Consider the following 19,701-nt stretch of genomic DNA (forward strand, 5'->3'; position numbering starts at 1 on the left):
CACACACACACACACACACACACACACTACATAATACACACACTGCAGTGCTGGGAACCATCTGAAGGCCCAGTGCATGCTGGGCAGGCACATCACTACTGACCACCAGCTCCAATCTGTCTATATTTAAAAAGAATCACTGATTTGCATACATGAAATGATTTGTCCCATGAATGGAAAAGTGTAAGAAATTAACCATAGTTTCTAACAGTATTCTTTTGATGATCTAAATGTCACCGTCAACTACTAATCCCTTATTTCCATCCATTCCACCGTGATTTTTAACTTCCCTTGTAGCCCATGAGCCTATGAGGTAAGACTACCTAGGAATAGTTCATCTGGATTCACTTAAACTTCAATACACCCTCAAGGAAACACGGGATAAAACACATGTATTTAAACACCTGGGGCAACTAAATAAATAGGCAAATCTAGCAGAAATAACATGAGCTTATTGCAAAAAAAAAAAAAAAAAGTTTTACCTGAGGTGTTTCTTCTCTTTTATCATCAAGTAAAGGCTGAGGTGCTGAGAGAAAATCATTTTTCTCACAGCTCTCCTGGCTGATGAGAGTATCTGCATAGTTTGGTTGAGGGAAGATAATGTGGCTTTTCCCTGAGTCTGCGGTGAGGGAGACTTCATGGGAATAGGTCTGCAGGAAAGCACGTACTCCATCCACTCCCACAAAGTGTGAGGCAGGGATGCCCCCTAAACCATCTCTTGAAGTCTGAAGCATTCGAGACATATGCCAGCGCCTTAGCCTGAGTGCCAGCAGCGCAATGACAAAGGCCAAGAAGACACAGGAGACCACAGCCACTGCCACCACCAGGTAGAGAGTGAGTTCCGAATCATCAGAGTTGGCAGGGATCCTGATGCTGCCCAGGTCAGCCAGGACTTCAGGGATGTTGTCAGCTATTGCTATGGTGATTGTGACAGTGGCAGAGAGAGGGGGCTGGCCATGGTCCTGCACAGACACCACCAGGCTCTGCTTGAGAGCATCTCTGTCCAGCAGGGCCCGAGCAGTGCGAACCTCGCCGGTGTGCAGCCCCACCGAGAAGAGCCCTGGCTCACTGGCCTTGAGCAGGCGGTAGGACAACCAGGCATTCTGTCCTGAATCTTTGTCCACTGCCACCACTTTGGTCACCAGATATCCTGGGTCTGCAGATCGAGGTGCTAGTTCCACACCAGTGGACCCGTCTGTGGGGAGGGCAGGATATAGGATCTCAGGCATGTTGTCGTTCTGGTCCACTAAGAACAGGCTCAATGATACATTGCTACTCAGTGGAGGGTTCCCACTGTCCACTGCTATCACCCACAGCTGCAGGTCCTGGAACTGCTCGTAGTCAAAGGAGCGGAGAGCATAGAGGACTCCAGTGTCAGAGTTGATGGAGATGAAGGACGACAGGGGTGCTCCTTGAAAGCTATCTTCAGCTAAAGAGTAGGTTACGTGGGCATTGTCGTTACTGTCAGGGTCATAGGCCAGCACTGAAAAGATGGAGGTGCCTCTGGGATTGTTTTCAGGAATGTAGGCAGAGTAGGCCCTCTGGGGGAAGGAGGGTGGGTTGTCGTTGATATCTGCCACCTGCAGTAAAAGGTGTGCATCTGTGGACAGAGGTGGGCTCCCTTCATCTTTGGCGCTTAGAGTGATGTTGTAGGAGGAGAACTGTTCCCTGTCAAGAGCTCTGGTTGTAACCAGTCGGTAGTAACTGTCCACCGACCTTTCTAACTTAAAAGGGAGCATCTCAGGAAGTGAACAGGAGACAACAGCATTCTGCCCAGAGTCCCTATCATGCACATTGAAGAGTGCAATTACCGTTCCCAGGGGAGCATTTTCAGGCACAGAAGCAGTGGCAGATGTCATGTAAAATTCGGGGGCATTGTCATTGACATCTAGAACGGTGACAATAACTTTCGTCCTAGTCAGAAGGCCTGGGCCATCCTGAGCCTCAATATCGATTTCATGGAATTTAGCTTTCTCATAATCCAGACTTTTTGTGATTGTTATATCTCCAGATGTTGACTTTAGCTCAAATGCATCTGTAGTTTCTCCAGGGGCATGCTCCTGAAAATAAGTCACTTGGGCATTGTATCCCTCATCAGCGTCAGTGGCTGTCACTGTGAGTATCCGGGTGCCTACGGGCGTATTCTCAGGAACTCTCACGCGATACTCGGGCTGTGTAAAAACAGGAGCGTTGTCGTTCGCATCCAAGACCTTCACACGAATGCGGCAGGTGCCGGATCGCACTGGATTGCCCCCGTCGGAGGCGACTAGAACCAGATGATGAACAGCCTCTTCCTCGCGGTCCAAGGCACGCTCGAGCACCAGCTCTGGGTACTTGTTCCCATCAGCTCCAGTTCGCACGTCCAAAGAGAAGTGGTCATTTGAATTGAGTTTATACTTCTGGAGGGTGTTCTCTCCCACGTCCGCATCATGTGCACTCTTAAGAGGAATCCTGAATCCTGGTGTAGTTGTTTCACTGATTTTTAGTTCTGGATCCTCTACTCCAAAGCGAGGAGCATTGTCATTAACATCTGTTACTTCCACCTCTACAGAATAAATAGTCAATTTATCTTCCAGTAGTAGGTTAAAGTTCACCAAACAAGGCGTGCTCTGGGCGCAGAGCTCCTCCCGGTCTATCCTGCCTGCCGTAACCAAGCTGCCGCTTCGCGGGTTCAGAGCAAACAGCTGCGACCTACCTCTGGAGACGATGCGGACCCCTCGTTCTGCCAGAGCCTGGGGCTCTAATCCCAGGTCCTTGGCGATGCTGCCCACAAAGGAGCCTTTGTCGATCTCCTCCGGCACGGAGTAGCGGATCTGTCCAGCTCTGGCCTCCCACAGGGCGGCCCAAAGTGCGCACAGGAGGGCCAGCATTCTGCTCTGGGGGAGTTTCTGCAGCGTCGCCATTGCCCTTCTGCAGCCGAGTTTCCTCTGAATCAGCTGCCAGCACAGTGGGGGGACTCCAGTCCGTATCTCCCAGGGGTTGAGGCGACCAGGAGTCACTGGATCCAGGATAGAGGAGAGAGAACTACCAGGCAGCTAGGTTGAATTTCTTGCATCTTCTCTGACCGGAAGCTGCGGACAAACTACCAACCTTTTGTGTTGTGCCAGCTATTCAGTGGGATTGGTTGGCTGCTTTTTACTCCTTAGGTGGTCAACAGCGACGCTCAGAGGCCTAGCCAGTTTCTGCACTTGTTGAAGGCAAACCCACGTTTGCCTGTGGCTTTTAAGTTGCTCTCAAGAATGACACTTACACTGAGACACAATTTTATTTACAGTAGAAATAAGCATTTAAAAGTAGGGACCTTTTTTAGAACTAATAAGGAAGGTGTAAGCATTGTAACCTGATAGTGGTCTCTATGAAAGTATTGTAGAATGTTTAAGGCTTAAACCTAATGCTATTGGACCTCTCCCACCTTAAACAAACAAAAACCCAACAAAACACCAAAAAAAAAAAAAAAAAAAAACCAACAAAACTGAAACAATAAACAAAACCTATGCTCAGATAAAAAGGTCAAATTTAAAACACTAGCTACATTTTCTTATAAGTTTTTTGAAATTTTGTGCTCAGTTGCAAAGCACTTCACTCCAGTACTTCATACTTAAATAGTTATTAGACACAACAGCATGTACGCCTGACACAAGGTTTGATTGAATCTTACTTGGAAACCAGTTCTCAGAAGCTTTTAGTGTGAGAAAGATGTGGGAAAGTAAAGAGGATGTTATTAAGGAGTATCGATGCCGAATTTGGTGAAAAACACTGAGCCCTGGGGACACATAGCGGAAGGAAACCCAATTTATGTTTGGGAGTCAAAAACGACCTTTCCTGAATGCCACTTCCTTAGATCCTGAAAGGTAGGATAAACCAAGAAGAGGCTGAAGTAACACTGTAGAAACTCAGAACCAATGCTTGGAGTTGAGAGACAGCCAGGAACATTATGGAAACTGGTGGTAGCTATATTGACAAATGTTCGGGCAGGCAGGGTTTGCAGACAGGATTACATTAGGAATCGGTCATTCAAAGTTGTTTGAGATGACTAAGCACTCTCTCTCTTCCATACTTAGTGTTTACTAAGGTGGTACAAGATGATGCCATGGATGTCTTCTTACTCCTGTTTGAGATTTTATATATATATATATATATATATATATATATATATATATATATGTAATGCATTTATTTAAAAATACATTTTGAAATATTTCAAGTATACTATGGAACTATTACTATAGAAAGTAATATTACCAAAATCTGTGTATACCAGTATGATTTATTTATTTATTTACTTAATATATATAGAAATATTACTATAGAAATATTATATAGAAATATTATATAGGAATATTACTATAGAAAGTAATATTACCAAAATCTGTGTATACTGGTGTGCTTTATTTAATTTTAGCATCTTACCATATTTAAATAAGACCAATGCTTAGACTTTTTATTTTGAATTATTTCAGAATAGTTGCAAAAACAGTACAAATAAATGCTATAAATAGCCACTGCTTGGTAGCTGAGGGGGGCTTAGTTCTATATCTGAGGATGCTGGAGTCCCTTGTGTAAAATGATGAAGAACATGCAAATAATATTTTGTACATAGTTTGTCACCTTCCAATTATACATGCTGTCTAAGATAATGTAAGTAGTTGATGTACATGCTTAAAAATGTTTTCCAAATATTTTCAATTTGTGATGTAGCTGTAGGATCGTGCAGTTGGACTTGTGCATTTCACATTTAAAGTATTCTGTGCCCTCATTACCCCAAATGTGAACATTTTAGTTGCATGCTTTCATTGATTCTATGTAAGCTGCACGCATGATGCTCCTTTACTTCTCTTAACCAAAAAGTACTTCTTTATAACCAAAGTACAAAATCAACTTGATGTTAATGCGATTTCTTTATCTAGCCTATAGCTCTTAGTAATAATTTTCCAGCTTGCCACAATGTCTTTTTTTTTTTTTAATAGCAAAATAAAGTATTTTCCAAGCCCACGACCCATCCTGGGATCATGTGTTACTTCACATGATTGATTTCTGCAGTGAGGAGAATCTTAGCAGTTCATCAGGCTTTACACTTCATGACTCTGGACTTGAAGACTCTGCCAGTGCTACTGTAAAAACATTCTCCCTTGGGTGTGTTAGACTCTGTTGATTAGGTTCATCTGGTTGGCGCACATAGGATGACGTCATCTCCTTCTCAGTGCATCGCCTCAAGAGCCACCTGGTTCATGGTCTCAGCACTGTTTTTGTTAATGTAGATCACTGGAAATGTTCTAGAAATTGTCTAGTTATTTGTAGATTTCTCTCCTTATGGTTCGTTGATTAATAATGATCTTGTCTAATCCCCTTTGTGCCTACCCACCATCTTTTACTCCTCCTTTCTTGCTTTCAGTAGATATGTAGGTTGTCTTAATTAGTTCTGTACATTTCTGCTTATTTTATTATTATTTTTAATATTTTATGGACTATCATGTGTATGTGGGAATGCCCAAAGAGGCCAGAAGAAGGTATCAGATCTTCTGAAGTTGGAGCCACAGACAATTGAGAGAGAGCTTCTGGAACCTTCCTGTTTGATCTAGGCTTTCTTTGGGAATCATGTTAAAATCTGGTATTATTTTCAAAACTGTATTTTTGATGATGGGATCTCATAGGTTTTTTTTTTTTACCTGTTTGATAACATTTTCTTTTTTATAATTATAAGCAATTAGTTTCTTAAATTTACAACTAGTGTTTGTTGCCTTAAATATGACTTTGTTGTATTAATGTTCTAATATGACTGTTTTGTGCATGTGTGCATATGAAGTGTTAGTTTCAATATTTCAGTATAAATTTCAGAATCTACCTTATCAACAGAATATGTATTTTAAAAATCTGTGTTTAAATTATAAAAACTAAGAAAATGCAGAACGGAAACAATTTATTAGTTGAGAGTATAATTTTGAAGCAAAAAGAAAATAAAAACCCAGAAGATATGCAGCAAGAACAAAATTCTGTTAAAATCACTAGAGAAGAAAAAGATTACTTAAAAAATATGAGAGCCCACTGACATAAAATTTCTCACTTGTAATAACCATAAATTCTAGGAAGATAATGTATTTTGAAATTTAGACGTATACATTTGTTGTAAGTAGAAGACTGTTTTTAAAAAGTTCTCACCTACTCTGCTTCCCTATCTTGACAAAATTTCTGTCCATTACCCTCCATAAGTTACTTAAGGAGATGTATTTTTTAAGCACACATAAATTATCTCTTAATGAGAGATTATAGAACTAGGATGTTTAGCAATAACATTACAACTTCTATAGATTATTATCATTTTATATTCATACAAGTAAAATTGTGACTTTTGATGGGTTTCATCATTACCCGTCTGAATAAGTGGATAGTCAACTCAGAAAAATGGAATGATTTAGCAAGACATGGTGAGAAATAGGAGACGAATTTGTTTCTAATGCAGTTCTCTTTCCCATAAAAGACAGGCCTTCACACACACACACTCCTCATCTTCACCACTCACAGTACAACTAAAGGCTCCTTGCCAAAGTAGGAGTTCTCAGTCTCCACCCTTTTTTTGAGACTGGGATTTTGGGCATGCTCTCCAGCCCCAGAATGTTAATAGAAATCTAAAAGGGTGAGCCACCTGTGTTGTGCCTACATGCCTGAAATCCCAGCACTCCAGGAGTCTGAGGCATTAAGATTATAAGTTTAAAACCCTGCTGGGATACAAATTGAGTTCAAGATCAGCCCAGGCATCTTATCAAGACATTATCTGAAGAGAGTAGAACTCACCTAGCATGCATAATAAGCCCCTAGGTTTAATATCCAATGGCATGAAACAATAATACACATTCCCAACCACTACTGAGATATAATGGAATATACTATTTATAGAAAACAGCAAGTATGTACAGCCATGAATTATTTTCATTTGATATACTTCATAAGGTCATTACAAATTTACCTGAGAAAATATTTCCTCTTTATCTTCAAGCAGAGACTGGGGTGCTGACAGAAATTCCCTTTTCTCACAGCTCTCTTGGCTGATGAGTGTGTCTGCATAGTTGGGTTGTGGGAAGATCAAGTGGCTCTTTCGAGAGTCAGCAGTGAGTGAGATCTCATGGGAATAGGTCTGTAGAAATGCATGTACCCCATCAACACCTACAAAGTTGGAGGCAGGCAGGCCTGTCAGTCCATTTGCTGCAGTCTGGAGCAAGCGTGAGGAGTACCAATGTCGCAGCTTGAGTACCAAGAGCACTATTACAAAGGCTAGGAAGATGCAGGAGACCACAGCCACTGCCACCACCAGGTAGAGTGTGAGATCTGAATCCTGGGGATCAGCAGGGGTCCCAATGCTGCCCAGGTCAGCCAGGATGTCAGGAATGCTGTCAGCCACTGCTATGGTAAATGTGACTGTGGTGGATAGAGGAGGCTGGCCATGGTCCTGCACAGACACCACCAGACTCTGCTTGAGAGCATCTCTGTCTAGCAGGACCCGAGCAGTGCGTACCTCTCCTGTGTGCAGTCCCACCGAGAAGAGCCCTGGTTCACTGGCCTTGAGCAATCGGTAGGACAGCCAGGAGTTCTGTCCTGAGTCTTTGTCCACTGCTACCACTTTGGTCACTAAGTAACCGGGCTCAGCAGATCGAGGTGCTAGCTCCACACCAGTGGAGCCATCAGTAGGGAGGACAGGGTACAGGATCTCTGGGGCATTGTCATTCTGATCTATCATGAACAGATTCAGAGATACATTGCTGCTGAGTTGTGGGTTCCCACTATCACGGGCCATCACGCTTAGCTGCAAATCTCGAAACTGCTCATAGTCAAAGGATTGCAATGCATAGACAACTCCAGTGTCAGAGTTGATGGAGAAGTAAGAAGACAAAGGTACTCCCTGAATAGTGTCTTCCACCAGGGCGTAAGTCACTAGTGCATTCTCATTGTGGTCAGCATCCTGGGCCTTTACCGAGACGATGGAAGCTCCTCTGGGGTTGTTTTCAGGAATGTAGACAGAATAGGAGTCCTGTTCGAAAACTGGAGGGTTGTCATTGATATCTGTCACTAGCAGTGAGATGTGAGCTTGGGTAGATAGGGGTGGAGTTCCCTGATCTGTTGCTGTTATTGTGATGTTGTACCCAGAGCTATGTTCTCTGTCTAGTGTTCTTTCTGTTACCAAGCGGTAATAATTGTCGACTAACTTTTCCAGTTTAAAGGGCAGGTTGCCAGGAATGGAACACGTGGTGAGACCATTGTTATCAGCGTCTTGATCATGCACACTGATAAGAGCAATTATCGTCCCAGGAGGAAAGTTTTCTGGTACTGTGGTAGTGACAGATGTGATTCCAACTTCTGGGGCATTATCATTAACATCCAAAACAGTGACCAGCACCTTAGCTCTGGCCATGAGTCCAGCACCATCCTGAGCTTGAATTTCCATTGGATAAACTTTGTATTCTTCAAAATCTAGTGGTTCCTTATTTGATAGTTCTCCTGTGTAAGAATCCAACTGAAACTTCCGGACCACACTGTGGTCTACCTTGTAAAAGGAGTAGGTTACTCTGCCATTAGCTCCCTCATCCGGGTCAGTAGCATTCACCTTGAGTAGCCGAGTGCCTAATGGGACGTTCTCAGGGACTCTCACGTGATACTCTGCCTGAGTAAATGCTGGTGGGTTGTCATTCACATCTATCACCTGAACATGAATTTGCAGAGTCCCTGAATGTATTGGGTTGCCGCCATCCGAGGCAGTGAGGACAAGGTAGTGGACAGCATCTTTTTCTCTGTCTAGAGGTCTCTGCAGTACCATCTCCGGCTGTTGTGGTCCTTCAGGTCCCTTTTGCACATCCAGGGCGAAGTGAGGGTTGGCGCTTAGCTGGTAGCTCTGAAGTGAGTTTATGCCCACATCAAGGTCTTGCCCGAGAGGCAGAGGGATCCTGGTACCTGGAGTCGTTATCTCACTCATTTTTAATTCTAGCTCTTCTAACTGGAATTGGGGAGTGTTATCATTAATATCAATGATCTCTATTTCGATAGGAAGAAGCTTCATTTCATCCTCCATAAGAATGTTAAAGCTAACGACACAGGGCACACTCTGAGCGCACAGCTCCTCCCGGTCTATCCTGCCTGCGGTGACCAAGCTGCCGCTTCGCGGGTTCAGGGAGAAAAGCTGCGACCTACCTCTGGAAACAATACGGATCCCGCGCTCCACCAGCTCCCGGGGTTCCAGTCCCAGGTCCTTGGCGATGTTGCCCACGAAGGAGCCTTTGTCGGTTTCTTCTGGCACAGAGTATCGGATGTTTCCAGCCCCAGCTTCCAACAGTAGATCTAGAGACAGGCACAGCAGCATCAGCAGGTTCCAGCCGGTTTGCTTCTCTGAAATCGCCATAGCTCTCTGGCTTCCTGCTTTTTTCCCCCTCAATCTCTTATCAAGGATATTGTTTCTCTGCTTTTCCAAGGGTCTTCTTTACCTTACTTTTGATAATTATAGCAGAGAGCTGTCCAGAAATACGCTGGGCAGTCTCAGGCAGACATTTTCAGTCTGGCAAGAAGGAGTCTAAGAGTCACGCGTTTTCCCTTTTTTCTTTTTAAATTGGGCGTGTGGTGCAGTGCTTGTATCCCCCAGGTTGGTGAACAGCGGCGCCCAGAGTCCTAACAAGTTACTGCACTCCTTGAAAATGTAATCAGGTATCTTAAGTCCTGGTTTACTGTCAAGTAAATAGCTAAAACATTTTTTTTTGTACAATAGTATGTCTATTTATGTATGTATATATGCATGTATATATGTATGTATGCTCACTTCTTTATAGATATGTTGTATTGCACTGTGCCGGAGAACCTGGTAGTCCAAATTATCTGCTTTCCCTGTTGGTTATTCAAGAAATGATAGCTAAGAGTTCTTTAACTATAAAGAGAAAATCAGCTTTTCATTTTTGTTGTATATCTTGATCATCTGATAATTTCTCAGGCCACAAATATCAGTCAAGAATGAAAAAAATATTAGGTGTGTGGTGGGGGGATCAACTTTCAGACTTCAGGATAGTCTCCACTTCATTTTCCTTCCATTGTGCTTTGAATATTTTCAGAACTCTGGTATTGTGAAGACAATGTTAAACCATATCTGTATTTCTCTTCTTTTCTGAAGAAGCTATGTTAAGAAAGATTTAAAATTCCCCCAAAGGTAATATATTTTGAATATAATAAAATTGGGGTCTTGCCATTTCATTAAAAAGATCACATGAATATATAATTTAGACTTCAAACTCAAAAGACAGAGAAGTTGTAATATTATTCTTCAAAGATGAAAACAGCCACATCTTTATTTTTAGGGATGCTATAGGGATAACAGGTGTTCTACAGTCATCCATTATATTCTCCAAGAGAAGGAGGTTTTCTTAAGCAACAGTATCTTTTGCCTAGGATGATGAGGATGTCGCTTTCCTTCTATTCCTTGTTAGGAAGCTGGAGGGGCACAGCTGCAGTGGTGAGCACACCCTTGCTCGTTTCAGGCTCGCCCGTGGGCCCTCAGGAGCAGCTATGAATATGAAGCTCAGCATCTGGTCCTTTCAGTATGAGGAGAATAACGGAATGCTAGTGGGATGACGAAGGTCAAAGTAGGCAAAGAAGATGCATTTGCAGAAAATGGAGAGTAGCTCCTGAGAAGTGTCTTCTAAAAACAGCAAGGTACCCGCTTTACTACAGGATCCTGGCTGAAGGGAGTTCTTGGAAAGTTCAGAGCTCATTGTGGATCTGGGATATTTAGAATGGTGAAGAAGGCTGATGATTTAGTCAACAAACAGACAATCGAGATGAATGAATTGAATCTGTTTTTGTTTGTTTGTTTTGAGACAGGGTTTCTCTGTGTAGCCCTGGCCATCCTAGAACTCACTCTGTAGACCAGGCTGGCCTCGAGCTCAGAGAGCCACCTGCCTCTGCCTCCCAAGTGCTGGGAATAAAGGCGTGAGCCATCATACCCAGCTGAATGAGCTGAATCTTATAGTTTGAAGAAAAGCAGGAATAAATCTGAGAATCTGGAGGAGTAATTTTCCAGGTTCATACCAGCTTTGAAGATTTGGTTCATTTCAGAAAAGAATGTCCAGCTAATAGTGTTCCTTCTGCTAAAAGTGCTGTGGTTGTAGGTCATTCTGAGAGCTAGCCTGCTCTATCCAGAGTGTTGTCTCAGCTTGCAGATCAGCTGTAATAACAGTGAACTTTTGCTGACTTTCACATATTTTGAACCACTAAGTGATTATAACATTCAGTGAAAGATGTTTGTCCACTAAGTGACATGTTGGCAGATATGGAAAGTTGTTTATTACTTTGTTCAAAATCACAAAATGGGAAAATGGTGGTTGATAGCAAACCGACTTAAACATAACAATCTGAAAGTGAAATAAAAGAGGTGAAAGAAGCTGGGCAGTGGTGGCGCTCACCTTTAATCCCAGCACTTGGGAGGCAGAGGCAGGTGGATTTTTGAGTTCGAGGCCAGCCTGGTCTACAGAGTGAGTACCAGGACAGCCAGGGCTACACAGAGAAACCCTGTCTCAAAAAAAAAAAAAAAAAAAAAAAAAAAAGCAAAAAAAAAACCCCCAAAACAAAACAAAAAACAACAAAAAAAGTGAAAGTAAAAGAAGAAAAAGAGTTTGATAGATTCCAGAACAATGAGAAGAGAGGTGTGGAGATCTGAGGAAGGTCAATTTAAAAAGCTGTTATCGCTACGCACTTGGAATCATTAGGTTGACCACAGCAGCAGCAGAGAGGACACTGGGAGCCACTTCTTCCCGAAGCCACTGGTGCAGCCTAATGGGAATGGTATTCCTGGGATGTCAATGCTTTTGTTCTAGTTATTATAACTACAAAGTAAATCATTTAAAACCATATGAAAAAACTAGTATATGTTTTATAAACTAAACATTTACATATACACATGTATTTCCTGCCATTGTGTCATTTGCTGAGTGTCCTGACTCACTCTCACATAGTGAGTGGCATGACATTCCACAATGCTCTGCTGAATTCTGAAATACCTTCACTAAGATAAGAAGTGTACTCCAAGGTCAGAACACTTAAAATATTTTTATTTGCTTTGTCATAATTTACTATGTTCAAAAAGTAAATTATCAGTGCCTAATGTTCTCTTAACACATTCCTGTACAGAAATTATGACTTTGGGATTATAGTAATAAAATGACATTTTTTGTGACGCTTTAGTATAAATTATTTGGATCTATAAATATACCAGAGATCTTTTCATCAGAGAGAAATATTTTCTTGTAAATACATGTTAAATTTATGATTCTTTATGTATTTTACTTCACAAAGGCTGAGCTTGGGTGGGAGATATAGCTCAGTTGATCTGCACATCACAGCTGCACATGAACAAAGCCCTGGGATCAATCCATAGCACAGCAGAAATCCAAGGGTGGTGTGCATGTCTGTAATCCTGTAATCCTAGCAGGAAGTTAGAGTCAGGAGGACAGGAAGGTAGAAGTCATTCTTAGCTTAAGCAATGGGTTTGAGGTCAGCCTGGCTACACAAGACTGTTTCAGATAAAAGAAGAAAAAAAGAAAATGAAAACAGGAAAAAGTTGAACTCTTACATTAATAAATGACCAGATGAAATATGAATTTTCTTGTGTAATAATCATAACTTAAAACAAGTTTACCTCTTGGTTGTCTTAGGTAAAGAAAACATAACTGTCTTTGCTTAAAAGTCCCATAGCTTCTGCTGATCTTCCATTGTTAATTTTAACATCCAAGTCTTTGTAAATGTTTTAATTTATTCCTTGATAAAGAAGGTTAAAAACTACAGTGTCTCAAGTTACAGTAATTTACTTTTCTTTATCTGACAAGAAACTATGGTATTTGCATTTCAGAAACAATTGAGATGAGATGCTGGGAGCCGACTAGATACAATAGTCATGAAAGTTTCAGAAAATGAGGACAGAAAGGGGGGATTTGACAGCCATATGAATTGTTCTTGGAAGGAGAATTTCTGCTCTTTCATAACCAAATTCAGTTTCTCCGCATCTCAAAGACAGGTATAAGGACCTCAAGGGTAGTAACTTAACAATGCAATAAACCTCCTTCATCATTGTAAGGACAAGAGTTTTCAAAACATGTTAATGCATATTAATGCATACAAAGTTTTTCCAAAAAGGATTGTGAACTAAAGAGGCAGAATAAAGCACATATAAAAGTATTCAGTACATTGGTAGAGCTTCCCATCCCACCAACAAAAGACAATCAGAAACAACTTATAAAAGTTGTATTAAGTGAAAATATTTAAACTCACATGTATGTATTTGACTCCAATACAACTTGTAAGGCTTTGTTGTTGGCATTGGAGGCAATTTCCAGTTGAAAGATGTTTCTAGAATTAATCTAATAAGTGAAGCCATGCATTGATTCTACTAAAAGATGAGGCTTAAGTTGGGAGCAACTCCAAAACCATGCTTCAGAGACCAGGCTGACAGATGTTCCTAGTGATGGAGATAGAGTAATCGGCCCGGGATGATTGCCAGAATCCTTCTGAGGAGGAAGAGTATAGAAACTAAGGCAAGGCTTTCAAAACTAAACCTCCATCTGCCTGGCACTGGTACACTGAAGTCTGGCAGTAACTCCTGAAAACTCATGGTAAAGAGTAGACAATGGAGTGACTCCATCACATAGCCCCTGGTAGGTTCTGAGTCAGGGAGCAGTGCTGCACATACTTAGCTGTTTGTCCCCAGGCTGAAGAACCACATTAGCTGGTCTAAAATATATGATAGGACAGTTAGCTCTTGTGCTTCAAGTTGGGGCACACTTTGGTCACCAGGCAGACAGGCTCCACAGTGTGCATTGCAGTGCCTTACCTAGTTGAAGGTGTCAGCCACCCACCATCACAGGGAGGCTCTGGATGGCACTGAGCCAGCCAAACTCTGATTTTCATGCTGAAAATCAGTTTAAAGGTAGTCTCCAGGAATACTACTGCAATCTGTCCTCGTTGACATAGGACAGTAGCACTCTCTTGATGCAAAGTCACTTGGTCAGGGAGAAACTGGAATTATGAAAGATCCCAAGCACTGGTCTGAAGTATTCAGTGGAGGCTTGGGTGAATGTTCCCAATCCCTTGGCACAAGGCACAATGGTATACATTTGTAGTCCAGCTTCAGGAGGCAGAGACAGATGGATTATAAATATGAGGCCAGCCTAGGCTACACAGCAATACCCCGTCTCAAGGAAAAATAAAGGCTTGGGATGTGGCTCACAATAGGACACCTGCCTAGCATAGAAAAGGTCTCACGATTAAACCCCAGCACCACAAAAAGAAAAGGGAAGAAAGAAAAACAATGACCCGTCTGAAAAGATGCACTTTGATTGCTTTTGTTGTTTCGTTTTGTTAGCATTTCACCTTGTAGTTGGGGCTGGCCTTAAGCTCTGGATCTTCTTGCTCAGTCTCCTGGAAGCTGAGGTTACAGGCTTGCACCATCGCTCTCTGCACACAGACTATTTCTGTTGATGAAAATGCTTGGGTAATGCTTGTGCTGCAGAAAAGAGATGGCTCATCCTGTAAAGGCACTGACGGCAAGATTGTGTTTTAGAGTCTGCTCCCATTCAGGATTCCATTTCTCAGTAGGCAACAATTATATGGTAATTCTTGGAGGTGAACTGTCTATGGGATCACTTCTCCTGCAACAATTTTCACCTGTCCACTTAAGCAAAGCTCTCAGTTGGCCTGTTTATGTAATAGCAGTTCTTACCTGTGGACTCCCGGTTGACAGTGATCTGTGCTGCACTGTAGTTCTTGACCTCCATTTCAACTGGGACTTTGGAAATGTGTCTTTAGACTGCCTCCAATCTTTTATTCTCGAGGTTCCCTTTTTTTTTTTTTTAAATCAAAATCAAGCATTGCTGCAATCTGGGGACGGTAGATTCTATTCTGTATGAGTTGTGAGATTGTATAGAAATTACAGGAGAACTCTACCTTAAGGATGTCAATGAGGATCACCTGGAACGTGGTCACGAGGATCATCGGCTCTTCTGGAGGATGGGTCAGCTGCACAGATGTGGCTCAAAATCCAAGGCCCTTTTTTCTCTTTCTTTCTTTCTTTCTTTCTTTCTTTCTTTCTTTCTTTCTTTCTTTCTTTCTTTCTTTCCTTCTTCCTTCCTTTCTTTCTTTTTTTTTGGTCCAGAGCTGTTCTGCCCCACGTCCATCACTGAGGAGTGGCAGTCCTGCTCCTCTGGTCTAGGGTGTCCTCGGTAGCAGTTTCCAATATTTACTTCTGTAACACTCTCCATTCACTTCTGTAGTCAGAGGAATGGTTTCTGAAAGTTACGCAATACATTTGTAGAGTTATTCTCAGCATCCCAATTTTTAAATGCTGATATTAAGATGCCATCCAGAATTTTCAAAACAGTCCGTGCCACAAGCCGCAGTCATTTAAGTTCAGGTCGAGTCTGTCTATATGATTTTCGGTAGAGTTAATTTTCAAATTCTAGTGGCTTACATAATTTTTTTGGTGGAACTGCTTTGTCGATCCAGTCATTCTCAAGTTGACCGGTCTCTGCAGTCGTGGCTAGGTGGAGCAGTTCTCAGCACTCTCTCAGATTTCCCACATTTAACCACTCTGCCTTCTTTCCAAATCACGCTGAGCAGTAAGTACGCAATTCTAGGAGCAGAACAAAGACTGCAGAAGGGAGGGGGCGCTTCCTGCGCTCAGTGCGCCTGCCCCGTGGGCGACTTCCTATCCACGCAGCCATTGAGACGCGAATTCAGTCCCTGCAGCTACTCCTAGCTTTCCAGGTAAGTTTAAAAGGCAACACCTCAATCAGAGTCATTAAACATGCTGGAGATGATGGCCTGGACATTCTAAGCTGAAAGGAGGAGATAGGGGTTAAGAGATTCAAACCAAGCGCAGGGCGGTGCATTTTAGGGATGTGTTTACGAAAGTCTGCGGGGATCACTGGGTCAGATGGCCACGGACTGGACGACAGCGGCACCCAGAGGTCCAGCGTGGAACCTATCGCCAATTTGCTTCTGAAATTCTCCCTGAACAATATCAACTACTTTAAGGTGAAGAGTATACACTGTTTTTTTTTTTTTTTTTTTTTTTTTGGCAAGATATCAGTAAAAGTATCTTTTCACTAAACTTAAACGAAGTAATCTAATCTATTACAGTTCGATTTAAGAAACTTCATACACTTTTTACTGGATTTTTTTTTTTTTTTTTCAGGTGCCGAGTATCAAAACCAGGATCTTGCGCTTATGTAGACAAATGGTGTACGTGCAGCTGTATCATACCCCGCTTTTGGCACTCATTTTTGAAGATGATCTACTAATGAAATATTTTTCTTTGTAAAAAAAAAAGTGGGGGTGTACTTGCCACTTTTAGTGGGATACATCTGTAATCCCAGTACTCAGGAGGTAGGAGACCCACCACAAGTTCGAAATTAGCCAGGTCTACACAGAGAGTTCCAAGCCGGGGTGACATAAAGAAACTTTTAACAAAAAGAGTTCTCTTTACTAGAGAACGTAACCGCTGTAAAATATATATATATATATATATATATATATATATATATATATATATATATATACAGTAATTGCTAGAGTTGAGACGGCTCAGCGGGTAAAACAGCTCGCTAGGGAAGCATGAGGCCCTTGGTCTAAATACCTAGCAGCCATGTAAAAAGATGATGGCCACACTATCTCCTATAACTCTAGCATTGTGGGGGTAGAACAGAAGATTACTGAGGTGTGCAGCCTGCCAGGCCAGCTCCAGGTTCAGTGACAGATCCAGACTCAGGGTGTAACAGGAAGAGTGAAAGGAAAGGGTATGTTACAACCTTCTCTGGCCTCCACACATTCGTACCTGGGCAGGTGAGGTACACTGGCAGGCACACAAAATAAAATGATACATTCTTACTGTAAACTCAAACATAATTTTCAATAAAACATTGAAAACACTTATGAAAATTAAAAAAAACCCTAGAATTGCAGTAATCTAAAATTTTACCTTTGATGTCTATCCTAACTCTTCCAATATGCACACTTTTTATAATTCCCCAAATAATTAGTTCTTTTAGTGATATCATTAGCTACTCATGCCTGTTTACTGAAATACATAGTTTAGATGTCTACTGTCTGTATACCCTCCTATGGGGTATCCACCAGAAAAGATTGTCTGGACATGGGTTGAAGCCAATACAAATTATTTTTTTTTTAAAGGGAGGGAGAGAGGGAAAGAGGGAGAGAGGAAACATACATGTCTTTTTTTATTATTATTTGTGTATATATATATATATATGTATATATATATATATATATATATATATATATATATATATATATATATCATTGCTCTCTTCAGACACACCAGAAGAGGGCATTAGACCCCATTGCAGATTTTTGTGAGCCACCATGTGGTTGCTGGGAATTGAACTCAGGACCTCTGGAAGAGCAGCCAGTGCTCTTAACCACTGAGCCATCTCTCCAGCCCTTAGAAATTCTTTATTAGTCAGCTAGCTTCTGAAAGGCCAAGTCTTTTAAAGTTCAGACTTCATTTTAGAGAAACTGACCTAAGTTTGAACTCAGGAAAAACTAACAGGCAGGTACCTAGCATTAGTTTCCAAGTTTTTCCCCAACAAAATCCAAGCCTAGCTCCAGTCTCTAGGCTAATCCCCAACAAGACCAGAATCTCCAGGTTGCCCCCTCTACAAGACCAGTGCCTCCAGGTTGCCCCCTCTACAAGACCAGTGCCTCCAGGTTGTCCCCTCTACAAGACCAGTGTCTCCAGGTTATTCCTCCAAAAACCCTGCTCCCCCAGGTTACAAGCCCACCTCCTGCCTAATGACCACCAATACAGAGGGGAGCAGAAGTTAAGTTTCCGATATGACTCCCAGCACCAGCCAATTATGTTAAAGGCCACAGGAGCTTTCCAATTTGATGCTTGTTCACTTACTCCCTGCTTGCTGCTTACTATAAAGCTTTGCCCTAATAGACATTTGGGGCTCCCCCACCACCAAAACCATCCTGGGTGACTGGTGTGTTGGGGTGGGGGGTGAGATAGCTCAAATAAAATAAAGACCCTGCTGTGAGTTGCATCAGATCGGCTCCTGTCTGTGTTTTGGGATCACTATCATATCCCTGGCACTACGCTACTACACTGGGTGTTCAGAATCCCAGTGTAATGATGAGCCTTTCTCAGGATAGGCTTTTAAGCACAAAATACATCCTAGGTTGATATACTTCAGTTAACAAGAAAAATTAGCCAGAAGTACAGAAGCCAAAAACCACGGTTAGTATATTTAGAGAGATTCCAAGAACTATGAACTTAGTGGCTTATGTTGGTGTTTTGCTTTTGGCAGGTGGTGTTGCCTATGTGCTGAAATGTACAGCCTAAATGGTACTCCCATCATGGAGTCAGTTGTGCTAAGGTCTAGGGTCCCATTACATACCCAAAGAAAAGATGAACCAAATTCACAACTGTGTAGGTTCTGAGAAATCTAAACAAATAACAGGAAATTAATTTTTTTAAATAATTCTTTGTTAGGATTATAGGCTTAAAATTATAACCTAAGAGCAGTTTCTCAATCTTGGTATCATTTTGAGCTAGATAATTCTCTATTATGTGAGTGTGGGGGGAGGGGAGCTGTTCTGTGCCATGTTTATCTTCATCTCCTGTCTCCCAGTATATGTCAGTAGATCCTGTTTTCACAACTGTGACAACCAAAATGTTTGGACATTAAATGAAAGTCATCTTCTTCCAACCACTTTCAGAAACATAAGTTTACTGTATTTCCAAGTAAAATATTGTTGACCCAAGGATAGGTACGTGGCCCTGTTAGTTAAATGAAATCAAAAGGCAGACAGACTTTCCTCCTGAGTTCAATCCCAAGAACCACAATAAATACAACTAACTAAACAAACAAGTTAGTAAGTGTGATGGCTAATTTTGTCAACTTGATTACATCTGGAATCCAATAAAACTCAAGCTGTTGGAAACTTCTGTGAGAGATTTTTTGGATTAGATTTGAGGCAGGAAGACTCTAGGTGTGGGCGGTGCCTTCTGGCAGCAGCACAAATCAAGGGAAGTGGAAGAAGGAAAATTTCTGCCTTCTTTTTTTTTTTCTCTGTGTAGCACTGGCTGTCCTGGAACTCACTCTGTAGACCAGGCTGGCCTCAAACTCAGAAATCTGCCTCCCAAGTGCTGGGATTAAAGGTGTGCACCACCACTGCCCAGCTCTGCCTTCTTGCCCTCACTCTTACTGGCAAGTTTGGCCTCTCAGGTGTCAGCTGGCCATTGTTACATTACCCTTGCCACATCCTACAGTTCAATCTGATAGCCTCCCTTAAATATAGTTTCTCTCTGAAGTATAGCATCTAGAAAACACGTGAAACTCAAAAGCAGGACCAACGGAGGCAGATGCCTAAGGAAACCTTTAGATGAGCCAGTTATCCCTGGAAGTTTAACTAAAATACTCCCAAATTTTGGCCACTGAGAATTCTGTGAGCATATTTCAAGTTATCTTTTGTGACAAGACTATTTGAGCATTACCAAACTCACAGGGAATGAGATGAAAGGTAATATTTGGATTCTTTTTATGTATCACTATGGTCTGGCAGTTTCTATGGTTAGGTAAAGCACTGTCCAGAGGTCAGCATCTACAGGTGAGTATAATTAAGAGGTAATAGAAACATTTTCATTAAAAAAGTTATATATAAAAA

General features: G+C 41.8%; 1 protein-coding gene and 1 long non-coding RNA gene across 3 annotated transcripts in view; one reads left to right on the top strand and one right to left on the bottom strand.

The window, feature by feature from the left end:
• LOC117719689 (protocadherin gamma-C4) overlaps positions 1 to 10,049 on the bottom strand; it is a 176,213-nt gene extending 166,164 nt beyond the window's left edge. Inside the window, exon 1 of one of the 2 annotated variants that reach the window (XM_034517887.2) lies at positions 6,962 to 10,049. In XM_034517887.2, the coding sequence (XP_034373778.1) occupies positions 6,962 to 9,382 (2,421 nt within the window). In that variant the 5' untranslated portion in view covers positions 9,383 to 10,049. Of the gene's footprint in view, positions 1 to 482; positions 3,090 to 6,961 lie in introns of those variants that run through there. The other variant, XM_034517888.2, reaches the window with a different exon arrangement.
• A 5,659-nt stretch (positions 10,050 to 15,708) lies between these two features.
• On the top strand, positions 15,709 to 16,445 carry LOC143434340 (uncharacterized). The gene is made up of 3 exons (XR_013103780.1): positions 15,709 to 15,777; positions 15,908 to 16,047; positions 16,208 to 16,445. It is a non-coding gene; the product is annotated as an uncharacterized LOC143434340 (long non-coding RNA).
• The last annotated feature ends 3,256 nt before the right edge of the window (positions 16,446 to 19,701 follow it).

The sequence above is a fragment of the Arvicanthis niloticus genome, chromosome 14, assembly GCF_011762505.2.
Source record: "Arvicanthis niloticus isolate mArvNil1 chromosome 14, mArvNil1.pat.X, whole genome shotgun sequence".
Taxonomy (NCBI): domain Eukaryota; kingdom Metazoa; phylum Chordata; class Mammalia; order Rodentia; family Muridae; genus Arvicanthis; species Arvicanthis niloticus.